The following is a 15,961-nucleotide window of genomic DNA, read 5'->3' as shown; positions in this document are numbered from 1 at the left end:
CTAAACGCACAGAAGACATCTTAACCCCAAAATCACAGGTTTTGAATCCCTTTTTAAAATTCTTAACCATACATCCTAAGGGATCCGGAATCGTTGACTGCGACGCACCCATTTTAACAATGGAACGTCGTCGACAACGATTACTATACACACGTACTATTCAACAGTCACACCCGTTTCCTTTGGCAACAGCACCACGTGGTACGGTTACCAAGTGAAACGTACACAATAACAATAAACACTCAGGGAATTCCCGTACACACACAGCTGTTACACCAGTCACTATATAATCAATATTATGCCCTTTGGCGTAACTATACAGTCACCCACGCTATAATTCTCTATATACGAATTACCCGTCTATAACACACCCCAGTAACATCGTCTTTTACAAATAGCGGCTACAGTACGGTTAGCATAGGTCAAAGCACAAGTTAAGGTCACAATACAATTATTAGTGGTTATGGTGTTAAAACATGCAATTGACGACAATGATTAGTACTTATTATACAATGTCAGTAAATATACAGGGTTATGGTACCGTGCACTATAATACAGCAACACACTATTAACACTCTCGCTAGACGGCTGAGCTCGCGCTATCTAACAAGATATACACTTTACTAAAACAATCGTTAACACATTTACAATTCCCAACTAAACTATTGGCCAGTACCTTGAATGGACTACCTAAAACTATATACACCCGTTTTGGTTAGCCACACTGCCCAATCACCACATATATAGCAAGCTAGAGAACCGAATTTACACAGGCGCCTCTTAGTCGCACTATACAACGAGCTAGAGAACCGAATTTACACAGGCGCCTCTTAGTCGTACTATCAAAAGTCTAGTGGGTTCCAAATTTACACGCCTTCCCACTTAGCCCAGATAGGATGAGAACTAGCGAACCGAATTTACACAGGCGCCGCTTAGTCTCCCGGTCCCTCCGACCTAGCGAACGTAATATACACCCTAGAACGCTAGTCTAGACAAGACACCGGTGTCCGGCTAGGGCTTATTTTACACCAGAGCGCCCTGCCTGACTAACCAAATCAAACGGTCTGACTAAAGAGCGTTCGATCGAGCGGTGCGCCTTCGCTCCTTCCCTCCGACAGAGGGGGCAGATACAGATTCAAAAACCCCTTTGGGCCTACCGCACAATCGGTATACCCCTAGCGGGTCCTGCCGTCTAAAACAGCAGTTGTCTTACCTCCTCGTTCCTGAACCTGAGTTCACACTCATCGACGGGGACACCCCAGCACTTCTCACGTAGAGGCCGATGATCTCCTGGACAACAGACCAGTGGCGCCGAGACGAAGGGAGGTCCACGCAGAAGTTCAGGGGTGCAGCCGTAGAGAACGTGGGCAAAGATAGACCGTCTCACGCCTCTGCCTCTCAGCTACCGTTGAACGATGAGCTTCCCGGCCAATGCACCAAATGATACCGGAGAAACTGACGGAAGCCAAGCACAGAGAGATGGACACAGGTTTCTTCAGGAAGGAAGAGATTCTTTATTGGATCACCGATCGGGACTCAGAGGGACTAGCGTCACCAAAATACAGCAAATTCTGAGCCCCGGACAATAGTGCAGGCTCCTTATATAGGCATATAACTCCTCCCATATTAAGCTCCACCCGCACATTCTCTTAACCAATCAATACAAATAAGAATTAACTTCCTGTTTGACCGCATGGCCTGTCCAGCACAATGGAGGAGGGGGAATACTATATCCTGTATTCTTGCACATGCTCCGTACACTACTGATCGTATCTTGCCTCGTGCAACCAACTGATCGATACGTCAGCATATGCACGTACACATGCCACGTGGTAATCTCGGCCTACTAAATTTATTTTTACCGAGATTCCACCACAGGCTGACAGTAGCTGACAGATAATGAATTACTTACATTACAGGGAGAGAAAGGATAACGTATGGGCTCTAGCCCAGGGTCTGTGCTGCAGTCTGTGCTGTGAGCATTCCTTACACTACAGAAGACATGCCTCTATATTCATTGGCTGTAAAAGGTACGTTTCTTTCAGAGACTGGGGATCAGGAACATGTTGAAATTTGAGAGGGGGTGGCTAAGGAGGCTGGGTAACACTGCTGAAATCAGCAAAACATTTTAAAGCACTGCAGGAAAACTACACAGAATTGAAAGAAATGAAACTAACCACAGGTATTTTTTAGCATATTAGCTTTAATATAAGCTTAACTTGTTTAGCTGCCTGAAGTGTGTCCCTTTAACCCCTTAAGGACCAAACTTCTGGAATAAAAGGGAATCATGACATGTCACATATGTCATGTGTCCTTAAGGGGTTAAGGGGTTAAGAGAGCTGTGCAAAAACAAATGCTAGCAAACCTCAATGAAACAACATTGTAAAGAAGAACGATGTGAGAGACTGATAAAGTCAAACAGAAAATGATTACTTAAAGTTATTGCTGCTAAGGGTGATTTTACAAGCTATTGAATTATAAGGTGTACTTAGTTTTTCACACATGGTTTGTAAAATGTTGGCTTTATTTTTGTTAAATAAGTCATGACACGTTGTATAAAGTCATGTACTGCTATTCATCTGAGGTTGTATTTACCTACTGGTCATGGGCTTAATGTCTTGACATTTTCACTAGGGAATTAACCTGGGATGGTGGGCCAACTGAGGGTTTGTAGTTCACAGATTAACGTTTAAAGCAGGGCTGTCCAACCTGCGGCCCCCCAGATGTTGCTGAACTACAACTCCCCTGATTTCCTGGCTATCTGTTTAATTGAAAGGATCATGGGAGTTGTAGTTCAGCAACATCTGGGGGGCCGCAAATTGGACAGGCCTGGTTTAAAGCTTCATTTGTAAAATGCCATAGGAAGAGATCTAATCATGAGAAGCTTAAAGGGACATTCTAAGCATCCTAACAACTACAACATGTTGTAAGAGTTATTGGCCAATGATAGATACTGCACATGCACCCAGATACACCAAAAGGACACTGAGAAGCAGGGAATGAAGGCCCCTGGCTGCCATGACACCGTGCAATATAAAAAAGAGAGTCAACTGTAACGTGCATTGTCCCTTTAAGGCATTATCAGCAGTTAGGGCAAACAACAATGAACCAATACAAATCAAACTAACTACACTTAAAACAACTTCCTTTCTATGGCTGGGAAAAGTTGCTGAAACCACACAATCTATTTTCATTGAGTTCTCTGTTCTTTCCTGTGTTATCTTGTCTCAATGGGAAGGAAGAATGGCATTGTAACAGAACAAGTTCGTTCTCCAGGGAAGTATCTGAGGTATAAACCAAACGAGCACCAAGAAAGGCTTCCAAAAGTGTCAGGATGTCAGTCAGGACCCAGATATAACATGTTTCTCCTCTCAGGAAAGGGACGATCCCACCGTACATTCGGCATGAAATGGAAACACAGTACAGATTGGTTAGTGCTTGAAATGGTGCTGATCTGTATTGGGTTTTAGTATCATTTACCAAAATCTGTCTATCTGCTATTGTTCTCCCCATTTTTGTTGATGGGACGCAATTAACATAAATGTATAATATTTCTTAAAATTTTCTTTTTTGTGTGAAAAACATTAAAAATAGCTCAAAACGTACTATGAATTTGCAGAATCAAGGTCTCCCCGATGCTTTTTGTGCCTTCTTCGTTGTCATTACGTCCAATGCCAGTATGCCAGGGCTGGAGTTTTGTACAGGGGGGCTGGAGTTTTGTACAGGGGGGCTGGAGTTTTGTACAGGGGGGTTGGGATTTTGTACAGGGGGGCTGGAGATTCGTACACGGGGGTTGGGGTTTTGTACAGGGGGGCTGGGGTTTTGTACAGGGGGGTTGGGGTTTTGTACAGGGGGGCTGGGGTTTTGTACAGGGGGGGGCTGGGGTTTTGTACAGGGGGGGTTGGGGTTTTGTACAGGGGGGCTGGGGTTTTGTACAGGGTGGTTTAATTTTTGTACAGGGGAGGCGGGTTATCAGTCACCACCACCACTTTAAAGCCCAACAGCCCAGTAAGACCCCATCCAGGCTCTTTTAGACTACATTAGAGTCTTTAATGAAGATAGAAAGGGCCTAATAAATAAATATACTTTAATTATTAAATAAGATATAATATATATATATATATATATATAATTTCTGCTTGGTGTTTTTATCGTGATTACATTTTCACTTTGTCATATTTGTTGATTTATCACCTAGTTACCACGTTGGCTTGGTCTCACAATTTAGCAGGTTTCCTAGTAACCACGATATCTCTGCGAGCGTCATTACTTCATAACGACACTTGCGACTTCCTGTCACTTCCGGGTTGGAATCAGTTTGCGGCCCACATAAACTTAAACCTAGTTTATTTGACCTATGTTACCCTTTGAGTTTGACATGCTTGCTGTAGGCTGTATTTGCTAGGTTTCACTTTCTAGATATCAGAGCTTGGTAGAAACAATTTGGCTATTTTGTTGCTTAAAGTCTTGCTTGGTTTAGCTAAGCAGACGTTGCACTCAGTAGGATAAGGTTACTACTGATATTTTTTTTTAAAGATTCTTTATTTTAATTTTCAGGTTTCATATGAACATATGAACATTTTTACAGAAAAAGGGTAAAGAAGAGGGTGGTTATTTGGATAACAACAATTAGGAACGACCTTGGGTTGTTTGTAGTCGAGTCTGGCTCATTGGGCAGGGGTATCTTTGTCTATCCCGTCTGTCGTAGACCGCTATTGGGGTTCACACTGTCCATCACCCCGTTCATGTTATTTGTTTGCGTGCTTCAATGTGGAAGTTAGGATCGTAATGTGGCACTCTGTGCTGGGTCGCGGTCTGGTATGTTAGCTTCGTCGGTGGAGAGTAGGGGTAGAGCTTGTATGTCTGTTTTGCCAGAGTTGTTATGAGTGGTCTTTTTGGGTGAAGGTTGGCTTCTGTGGAGGTCGCTGCTGTTGAATGGTTTGTTATATGGCGTTGGTTCAGCGGTGAGGTTACTACTGATATAATTTAAATCCATCTACTTTTCAGAGTCCTAACATGACTGGATAAATGCTTTCAACAGAGTCTACCGAGTCCATTTTTTCAATCACTATACACTTGCAACCATCTTTTGAGAATAAACGAGATACAGAAACCTGGCTTGATGGAAATGCAAGTCCAATTGTAGAAGCAGCAACAACACCAAATTATTCAGCAATCCACTGTCCAAGGAAAAATAGAAAAGGAGGATGTGCATCAATTTGTTTTAAAACAAGCTTAAAGCTCGTGTTTTTTCCAATGGGAAATCCAACAACATTTAAATGTGTGGCTACCAAAATAGCAGAAGTCATTGGTTTTAAAATTCTCCGGATCTAACACCCACCTAAAGATGGAAATCAGCTCATGCATGAATATATTTAGAGCCGGTATCTGCATACGTTGTAGAAGACCACAGATGGCTTATTTGGGGGGATTTCAATGCATGGGTGGATGATAAGGCTTTAGAGTTTGGACAAGACCTACTTTCCTCAAAGCAGTCACTAGGCTTCTCCCAAGCTTTTCCTTTTGCTACGCACAAGAGTGGCCACACTCTAGACCTTGTATTTACAACCAAAGTCAAAGTCTCAAACCTAATTATAAACCCAGTTTGAGGTCTGCCACTGCCAACTACTTCATTCACTTTTCTATGACTAGCCACTCACATACCCTTGCTCTTGTAGAGATGACTAGTTTTCGACCACTAAATGACGCAACCCACCCAAAAAATCAAGGTCTAATCTCGATTTTAGCAATCTGTTAACAGCTTTGATGATGTAGACTGTCTGGTACAATATGAATGTGAATATCACTCTAGACTCCATTGCTTCAGTATGCACTCGACCTCAACCATATGGTGTGGTGCTTGACAGTGAATTCTCTCTGAAACATCATATACCAGCTACAGTAAAAGCCTCATTCTTCCATTCACAAAATATAGCCAGGATCAAGCACCTGCATAAGATCTTCTCATGATCATCCAAGCCTTGGTGACATCATGTTTAGACTACTGTAATGCACTCTATTAGGGTCTCCCAGAAAGACTACTCCATCGTCTTCAGCTGGTACAAAATAGTGCAGCGAGACTACTAGCTGGTCAGTCAAAGTTTTACCATGTGACTCCATACTTTGCACTGGCTACCAATACAATGGTGCATACTGTTTAAGATAGGTTTGCTATCCCACAAAGCTCTACATGATCATGGACCAAGCTATCTGAACTAACTCGGACATAGGAAGCTAACTGTGCCAAGAATTTAACAAAAATGTGGTTTATGTGTTTTAAACCATACCACCCCATCGCTATGGACCACTTTACCTCTCTATGGAGCACAATGAAACTAGCCACCTGCGTGGACATTTTAAACAGACTCGAGACCTACCTAGCCTTTCAGGAATGGAATCTGTAACTTCTAAATACCTGATTGTAAACTGTATATAACGCTTTGAGCCCAATGTGGAGAAAAACGCTATGTAACTTATTATTATTATACAATACATATGTATTTGCAGGAACGGTAAAAGTTAGTTTTTTTTTTTTTTTTTTAATTCTTTATTTTTGTGTGCATATGGTTTACAAACATTCCGTCCATGCCCCAACAGCATCGACAGACAAGCAATATAACAGTACTTAACAATTGTGTGGCATTTGATGGTGCTGCACTTTTTGTTAATATTTTGTATTAGAGTTTTTCTCTCGGGAGCAGCCAATGAGGTCAGCTTACTACGGATAGCAGGAAAAGCTATATATGACATGCATTAGTTTTTAACAGGATTAATAACTAGGTTCATAACACGTTGTACATTCGAGTTTTCCTCTCAAGAGTGGCAAATAATGTCGGCTTAAGACGCATAGCAGGTAAGGCTAGATATGACATGCATTAGTTTCTTAACAGGGTTATTAACTAGGTTCATAACACGTTGTACATTAGAGGTTTTCTCTCAGGAATGGCAAGCAATGTCGGCTTAAGGCGCATAGCAGGTAAGGCTGTATATGACATGCATTAGTTTTTTAAACAGGGTTATTAGGTAGGTGCATAAAACGTTGTAATTTAGGGTTTTTCTCTCAGGGGTGGCAATTAATGTCTGCTTCAGGCATGTAGCAGTTAAGGCTATATATGGCATGCATTAGTTTTTTTGTTTTTTTTTAAACTTTATTTTTGTGTGAAAGTCTCATTGCAACATTCGCGGACATTATACATGGTATAGCTGATACAGATATTGAAATCGTTCCTGGTGCATTACAGGTATGACTGTGGGCCGCTGTTATCATGCCCGCATTGCAACAAAGACATTACACGTTTTATATTTTTATACAACTAAAGTAACGAACCAGCAGTATATATCTCTAAAGAAACTATCTGTGCCAACGAGGCTGTTGTTAAGTAAGTAATTTCAAAGTTCAGTAGGGGGTTGGGTCACCAATCCCAGTGTAGCTGTCCTGGTCCAGCCAGAGGTCATTTTGTCTGTGGTATTCTAGGATTGGGGGCCGAATGCCCCCCCTGATGTAAAAAAGTGTGTGAAGAAGAAGAGAAGAAAGAAGAGAAAAGAGGTGAGAACTAAGATGAGTAATAAGAGTGGAGATCTGGGTAGAGAGGGGGGGGGGGAGGGGGGGGGGGGGGGGAGTGCGCCATTCCCGAGTTGCGTGGGGGTGTCCAGATTCCCAGTGTCGTCCCCTGCTAGTCTACGTCTCGGGAGAGTTCGCTACTAGTCCAAGGTTCCCAGATTTTTTCAAACCTGGACATGGAGCCTCTCACTGTGGCCGTCAATTTGTCCATTAAGTGTACGTCTTTCAGGTTGGAGATTACCTTCCGAATAGGGGGCATGTCTACCTTTAACCAAGCCTGTGCCATGGTTCTACGTGCTGCTAATGTTACTTTGTGTATTAATTTTTGTTCTCTGATGGTCCAGTTATCCAGTGCTCTATTCAATAAATATGTCCAGGGGTTAAGCTCGGGTGCCCTGTGTAGTATCTGTTGAAGTAGGTCAAATATTTTCGACCAGTACTCTTGTACCCTAGGGCATTCCCACCACATGTGGAGATACGTGCCTCTGAGGCCGCATCCTCTCCAGCATTCGTCGGTCGGTGTTTGGTGCATATGAAAAAGTTTCACCGGGGTGGTATACCACCGAAACATAGTTTTATAGGATTGTTCCTGGAGGGAAACACATATGGACACTGCGGTGTTTGCTTCCCATATTTCCCTCCACTCTACGCCCTCCAGGACCTCTCCTAGTTCCCTCTCCCATGTCTCCGTGTATGTTAATGTACCCCATTCCTCTGTTTCAGCACAAACGTGTGTGTACAGTGTCGTGATGAGGCCTGATGTTGTGGATTCTTTTAAGCACATTTTCTCATAGAATGTTAGTGTGGCGGTTCCTGCTCTCTGTATGTGGGGGCTACGCACAAAATCTTTGATTTGCATGTATCGAAAAAAGTCCCTGGGGGTGAGATGTGTTTCTTGCTTTAATTGTTCGAACGTAACAATGTTTTTGCCATCAAACATGTGGCATATTCTCTGCACTCCCACCTTTTCCAGGTTCGCGAACTCCCTGGCTGTCATTCCCGGGGGAAAGGCTCTGTTTCGTAGAAGTGGAGTAAGTGGAGAAGGGGATGTCGCCAGTTTATATTTAGGAGCAGACGCGTCCCATAATCTCAAGGAGTTATGTATGGCTGGACAAGCGGTTCTCAGTGGTGGCCTGTCTCCTCTGGGTACCCACATATGATATTGTGGTAGATCTGGGCCGGTGAGAAGGGACTCCAGGTCTACCCATCTCCTTACCGTCGGTGGTGTGTGCCACATGGCTACCTGCGCTAATTGTGCTGCTACATAATAAAAGTAAAAGTGGGGGAGTCCCAACCCTCCTCTCTGTTTGTGTCTATATAATATGTTTCGGGATATCCTGTGCCGCCTATTCTGCCATATAAAGTCCCCGGCTGCCTTTTGCAACGGTGCTAAATCCGATTTTAATAGTTTAACTGGGAGCGCCTGAAAGAGGAATAGAATACGGGGTAGCACATTCATCTTTACTGCGTGAATACGCCCTATCCAAGAGATAGGTTTATCTAGCCACTTATCCATATCGTGAATGAGGGTACGTAGCATCGGGGTGTAGTTTAGGCGGTATAGTTTGGCCGGGTCTTTTGGAAGTTGAATCCCCAAGTATTTTATGTGATCTGTAGCTATTGGGATGTTATATGTGTCCCCCAGCTCTGCCGTGTCCGCCGCGGACATGCCCATTGTTAGGGCACTTGACTTTTCTAGGTTAGCCCTGTAACCGGAGAATTCACCGAATCGTGTTAATACTTCTTGCAGAGCCTCCATGGAGTCTTTCGGTTCTGTAATCGTTAACAGGACGTCATCTGCATAGGCGGACACTAAGAACTCCTGTCCTCCTATTGTTACGCCGTGTATCCGTTGGTGTTGGCGTAGGGCTTGCAAGAGCGGTTCTAGGGTCAGTACAAACAATAGTGGCGATAGGGGGCATCCCTGTCGGGTCCCGTTGCTCAGTTTAAAAGGTGTGGACCTCGCTCCCGTAATTTTAACTTGTGCATTTACTTGGTTATACATAGCTTTAATTGTGGCCACATATTTCTCCGGGAATCCCAGGTGTTCGAGGAGGTGGAATAGATAAGGCCATTCGACCCTGTCGAAAGCCTTTTCGGCGTCTATTGCTATGATTGCCGTGGGAGTGCCCACGGTTCGCTGGTGCCATATGAGGTCTATATTCCGTCTGGTGTTCTCAAACAGTTGTCGCTCTGGTATAAAGCCCACCTGGTCCGGGTGTATGGCATGCATTAGTTTTTTAACAGGATTGTTAACTAGGTTCAGAACACGTTGTACATTATAGGTTTTCACTCAGGAGTAGCAAATAATGTCGGCCTAATGCGCATAGCTGGTAAGGCTATATGTGACATACAGTAGCTTTTAACAGGATTATTAACTAGGTTCATAACACGTTGTAATCTCTGAACTGAGATCAAAACTTCTAAAACCTGGCTATCATAACAATCTTTACAGGCTAGCAATGCTGATTAGAAAAGCCGCTTCACAACAGTGGTTATTATGCTACTTGGTGGACATGAACATGTTAGACTAAGCTGAATTAAACAGTGCGATTTTGCTTAGTTATGCCCAAGTGAGGGACATGTATGACAGCGTCAGGTCTAAGCAGTAGAGACACACATAGTAGATGTAGCATGAGGGTTCATTACTCCCACTGTGTATAGGTAGCATGGCACAGTCTTAGGTGTGATGAGCGTGATGAGTGTGGGTGGTTGGCCCCGCAAATGTTTTGATTCTGTCCGTGGTCCGGGTGATGGGTTTCTCGGCAACAGTCCGGTAGTGCCCGCCTATGAGGGGCAGAGAGTCAGCCGATGCCCCTAGTGGGCCACTTCATGCAGTCTCTGTCCGAGTCGGTTGTTAAATGTGTGCGGTGGATCATACCTCCGGGGGCTCCAGGTCTTGCTGCTGGATGGTTGAAAGGCGAGGAGTTTCCCCTGTCCCAGGCCTGTGCCAAAGGCCGCCTCTCCGTGCTGCTGAATGGGGACCCAGTATAGACCATGTTCCCCCCTACTGAAGGATAGCAGGGTCTTGTCGAGGTAATACTTCGCCTTGCGGTTAGTTTGCTCCGCTTGCGTGGTCGCCGCCGGGGAGCCGGTCTGTTAGTGACTCCCTGCCCCGGGGGGCGGTTGCCAGTTGTGGCGGGTGTTGGGCGCTGTTGGGTGCCGTCTTGCGCTCTGCAGCCATTTTGTGCCTCTCGCCTCTGGCCTTTCGCTTGGGGGTCCCATTTGGCATTTGCCGCCCTTGCTGCCAGCTTCATCCAGAAAGCCCCCAGAATAGCGTCAAGCCTTGCCTCTAGGCTTTCCTGGGCCACCGGTCCGCAGTGTGTGCTTAGTCGCCGAGTTTGGCCTTGGCAGGGGAGCTTGTCCGCCATCTTGGGTGTCGAGTTCCATTTCGCAGTTTCGCTGTGTGGTTTGCCGGGGCCCATCCACTCCGTGGGCAGTGGAGTGTGGACCGGGATATCCCCCCCGGTCCAGAGGGGGGGGAACGGGATTCTTTGTGATCCTGCTGGGGTGAGACTCAGGGGATAGGAGATCGGCCGTCTCTCCCGCCCAGGGTCCTTCCTAGGCCGCAACCGCTCTGCACGCTTGTGGGCAGTCGGCATCCCGGTTTTCTGGACCGGGACGCTCCAGCTGTCGTCTGTGATGGTTAAGTCCCTTTGTGGGTCGAGTTGTGAGCGGTAGGAGTCCCGATACAACGCTTTATTATGTGTTTTGCTGGGGAGCTCCTGCAGGCTGCGTCCGTCCGCCATGCTGGTCAGGCCCCGCCCTCCAAAAGTTAGTTTTTTTAAATTGCGGTATGTTGTCTGATATGTACATCATGTATTAAAACCTTGGAGGTCACCTTGTGGAAGCTTGGAGTACCTCTTAAATTTAAGGCTCTGCAGGTATATCTTTAAGCTCTCAGTTACAACATGACATTTATTAATTGTGTAGCTCTCTAATTTTATTTAAAGACTATTGTTTAATTGTTTATGACTGATATATATTAACAACAGGTGTGTGATGTGAGTGGCTAGTTATAGGAAGTTATAATATATGATATATTTATTTTTCTCAAGTATTCTTGCTTAATTTTTGTGGATTTGCGTTAGATTGATAGCGAGCACTATATATCACAGAAAAATAACACAGGACGTACTAAAGGTTGCTTATCATGTGATCATTGAACATATAAACACTATAGTTGTCCAAAACAAAGATTCTATTCAACAACTCTGCAATAAAGTAACCATGTGTCTTCGGTCCCTGTCCTCGTGGAACCTCTAATTTGTCATGGCTGAAAGGCATCATTGCCTGCAAAATTTAAAGCTCTCAGCTCGAACCAATAAAACTCAGTTTTTGGTTAGAGTAACCCTTGCTGTTCTTGTCAGGCCTACCAAAAATAAAAAGATAAAGCTAATAGTTATCTCCATTCTAGCTCTGAGGCCAATTTCTCATTGCAGCCCAATCTTTCTCTGCTGATGTCACTTTCCCTAGCCTGGGAGGGAAATATGTCTGAGGGAAGGACATGGCTTGTTGGCGCCATTGGATGCTCATCACCAGCATGCTTGGCGTGCTGATCTCAGATATCCAATATGTGCAGAATTCACATTAGCACATTAGTTACACCTCCGGCAGCAGAGGAGTTAAACGGCGGAAGTAAAGTTACACCTTCGGCAGCAGAGGATTTAAACGGCGGAAGTGGAGTTACACCTCTGGCAGCAGAGGAGTTAAATGGCGGAAGTGGAGTTACACCTTCGGCAGCAGAGGATTTAAACGGCGGAAGTGGAGTTACACCTCTGGCAGCAGAGGAGTTAAATGGCGGAAGTGGAGTTACACCTTCGGCAGCAGAGGAGTTAAATGGCGGAAGTGGAGTTACACCTCTGGCAGCAGAGGTGTTGAGATGCATGGCAGAAGGATTATATAGTAAATGTTCTTCCTTGAAAGGGTTATTCAGTACAGGGCGAATTGTTGGGAATTCAAAATGAACTACACGTTTTACACCAAAAAAAAAACTGAACTTAGCTGAATAAGAGATTTTTTTGTTTTTACGCAGCTATTTTAGCCTACACTTTGAAAGTCTCTTAATTAATGACAATTCACACGTTAATGAACAGTATAAAGATAATTTTAACATACAGTATAAAGATAATTTTAACATACAGTAAAAAGATAATTTTAATGCACAGAATAATAAAGATAATTTTAATGCACACCAATCCTGGTGGCTGGGTTATCACTGATTATAGATGTGGTATCCAAGATGTAGCTGCTCACATTATATATAAATTAATATCAGGAAACTCTGAAACCATCAGTTATTTTTTTTTTTTTGTCTTAGCTCTGACTTTGGACAATTGCCTTATCCCTCCAGGGGTTAATAATTTAAAGCTCACTTTATTTACATCCTAATTTTCAGAGCAAACCAAGCCCGCAGTTACTATAGCGACCACATCTCACTCCACGCATTCCCCCCAACTGCTCTCCGCCTCCCTCGCTGCCTTTTATACCCGAGAACACACGTGACGTCGTGACGTGTCCGTGGTGGGCGTGTCGTGCTGCGCGTAGTGTGACAGGGGGCTGGTGACGCAGGGGGCGGGGCCGCAGTTGCTGCTGCTGCTGGTGCAGTGTATGCTCAGTCAGTGTGTGTTGGTGGAGGGAGAGACAGAAGCAGCTTCGGGGATCACTGTGTGCAGACAGCCAGCATGGAAGAGGACGGGGCCGGTAAGCACCACCACCTCTATACCAGCAGCTCAGGGGTTAACCACTGCCTAGCACTGCAGCAGCCAAGGGGTTAACCTGTCCATTGCCAGCATTGGGTGTGTAGTGGACCTCACAGCATTGCACTAGTAAGGGTTAACACTCTGCATGCCAGGCTGCAAAGATGTGGACAGCTCAATACTATGGAATTAATTTTGCAGAGCAGACAGGAAGGGGTTAATGGTGTTTTCATTTGATTTTAAATGGGCATTAATTGGTTAATATCCCATTTTCAGCTAATGATACTGCAGTATGGTTAATGTCATGCTTTATGCCAGCATGTAATGGGTTAATCTAGATATTGTATTGATACAGTATTTTAATGCAGCATTATCTTTGCTCATATTTTTGTAATTATTATTTTATTTTTCCTATCTCCTTATTTGCAAATTTGTGTTTTTTTTTTGGTTTTTTTTTCAAGCCACCATTTTGGCTACAGGTGTCACCAGCATAAATGGGGTTAATGAGAGTATAGTATTTGTACAGTTCTGACTACAGTGGCAATTTTCATTTATTTGATTGGTAAGGTGATAAATAATATTTATGACATTGGAAGCAGCTCCTTTACACTTGATACATGGCTGTAAAATGGGGAATTGCTGCTATAAAGCTGTGTGCATCCATTAGTAGGCAGTGAGTTGTGCAATGCTGCAGGAATCCTGTCCTTTGCTGATCCAGTTAATTTCATGTGTGACACCTCTTGTGAAGGCTGCTCCTGCTTTTGCTGGGCTTGCAGGTTGGTTCAGTCAACAGATGGTTAAAACCTGATATGCAATTATCCCTTGCAGTGCCAGGTCCATCCTCCATCAAATCATCAAATAACCATTTGATGGACTAATAGGCAAGGACGTCTGACTTCATAGTGGCTATGTAAACAAAGTCACATTTATTTTTCTTCTTTCTGGTGTATTTCCTATTTGTATACACATTTGTGACAAACATTCCTTATTTTACTATTTAAGTCGTTATTTTCTCTCTTTTTTTTTTTTTTTGACAAATTTGTCACTTCCCTGCTTTAAAAATAAATCAAAATGCAAAAGTACACCTTTTTTCTTTCCTCCAAACTTTTTCGCCACTGTCAGTGTGTTGGGGTTTTTGAGACCAGTGAGCAGATCTAGTGTTCTGCCTTTTTTTATTTAATGTATAAAAATACAATTCAAATTAAGAATCCTCCTTTTAAAAATAAAATTAAAAAAGTATTTATGAATACGCGTCTTCTTTTTTTTTTTTTGTGTGCAAATATCATCAAAGGTAAGATAATCATGGGGGGGGGGGGGGGGTAAAAAGGAGCAAAATATCTCAGAGGAATAAAGTGACAGAAAAATGTGTTTTTTAGGATGGAATGACACCTGTATACTTGGGGGAAATGGCGCATGCACACAAAACGAGAGCAAATATGAAAATATTGCCCTGACCCCCCCCCCCCCCCCACAGTTTTGTCCTTGTAAGGTTACTCAAAATGTGTGTAGTAATAAAACTTTGCATGTGCTACAAAAATCTTATTCACTTACCTATTTAACCCTTTACGTGCTGGTTGGGTATAGTTGTTTTCAACTCTGTACTGAAAGTGTTAAACCATTTTTCTTGTACTTTTTGAGTGAAGAGTTTAAACTAATTGCCACCCTGATTAAAAGGCTTGGACTGCGCATAATAACCATTTTGCCACACGCCTGGGCCTCTGCTATCCTGAAATGCCAGGATCGTCTGCATAGAATCTACACAGCAGGGATACATTATAAACCCAGTATTCTGTAAAGGGTTAACTAAATGTCTTGTGGCTAGCAGTTGCCAGACAAACCAGATCTGTGGTCCTATGTTCAGTAGAATTCTCATTTTTAAACTGTTTCGGAAACAGACAAAACCTTTTATTTTGACAATAAAATAAAAGCTTTGAATTCCAACCCAGTTTAAAGCTCTTACTTAACCCTGTAGGTGCTGCGTGGTTGGGTACCTCCTTTCAAAGTTATGCCTTGCACGCTTTATAAATGCAAAGATTAACTCATCCACTATGTGATATGACTTGGACAGCTGTGTAATTTAAAAAAATAAATTCTAGCTCTCCTCCCTTTTCGACATTGGAGAGAGAACCCCTCTCTTTGTATAACTTTAGAACTCTGACAGATTTTAACCGTTCTTTTGCATTATCTCAAAAAGATGACAATTTATATACAATATATGTTTTATGTTGTGGGAAATGGTGGTATTGGTATACCTCATTCATTTGCTATCTTATTTATTTTTTGGCTGTTACCATAGCACAGTGCTGTTCATTTGGCTGCACCCAGTCTGGTATATTTATTCCTCTGAATATGATACTTGAACTGGGTTTTAAAGCAAAAGGAAACTGTGTGTTATTTCTTCCCCACCCTTGGCAGCGTGTAGTGAATGCCTGAGTTTATTTTGTTTGTGTACTGAAGTCATTACAGGGCTTTGAATTGCTGTATAGCAGTCTGCCTGTGCTCTTGTGCAATGTTTTCCAAGGTACATTGCAGATCTGTCACTATGACCTATAAGCCACTAGAATAGGCTAATTATTCCAATTGCTGACATTGTTTGGAGTGGCACAGAGAATGTTTTTCTTCTCCTATGCATATGCATGCATCACACGCTTTTGTCTTTATGTAATTCAATAGAGAACCATTCCATGCTTGATCAGATTTC

General features: G+C 43.3%; 1 protein-coding gene across 1 annotated transcript in view; it reads left to right on the top strand.

Moving 5' to 3' along the window:
• Window positions 1-13,157: 13,157 nt before the first annotated feature.
• CYTH3 (cytohesin 3) overlaps window positions 13,158-15,961 on the top strand; it is a 103,806-nt gene continuing 101,002 nt past the window's right edge. The window contains exon 1 of the mRNA XM_063430357.1: window positions 13,158-13,264. Within this exon, the coding sequence (XP_063286427.1) occupies window positions 13,246-13,264 (19 nt within the window). The 5' untranslated portion in view covers window positions 13,158-13,245. The remainder of the gene's footprint in view (window positions 13,265-15,961) is intronic.

Source organism: Pelobates fuscus, chromosome 8 (assembly GCF_036172605.1).
Source record: "Pelobates fuscus isolate aPelFus1 chromosome 8, aPelFus1.pri, whole genome shotgun sequence".
In the NCBI taxonomy this organism is placed as follows: Eukaryota; Metazoa; Chordata; class Amphibia; order Anura; family Pelobatidae; genus Pelobates; species Pelobates fuscus.
The sequence above is the reverse complement of the archived record's forward strand: the minus strand, read 5'-3'. Positions and strand labels throughout refer to the sequence as shown.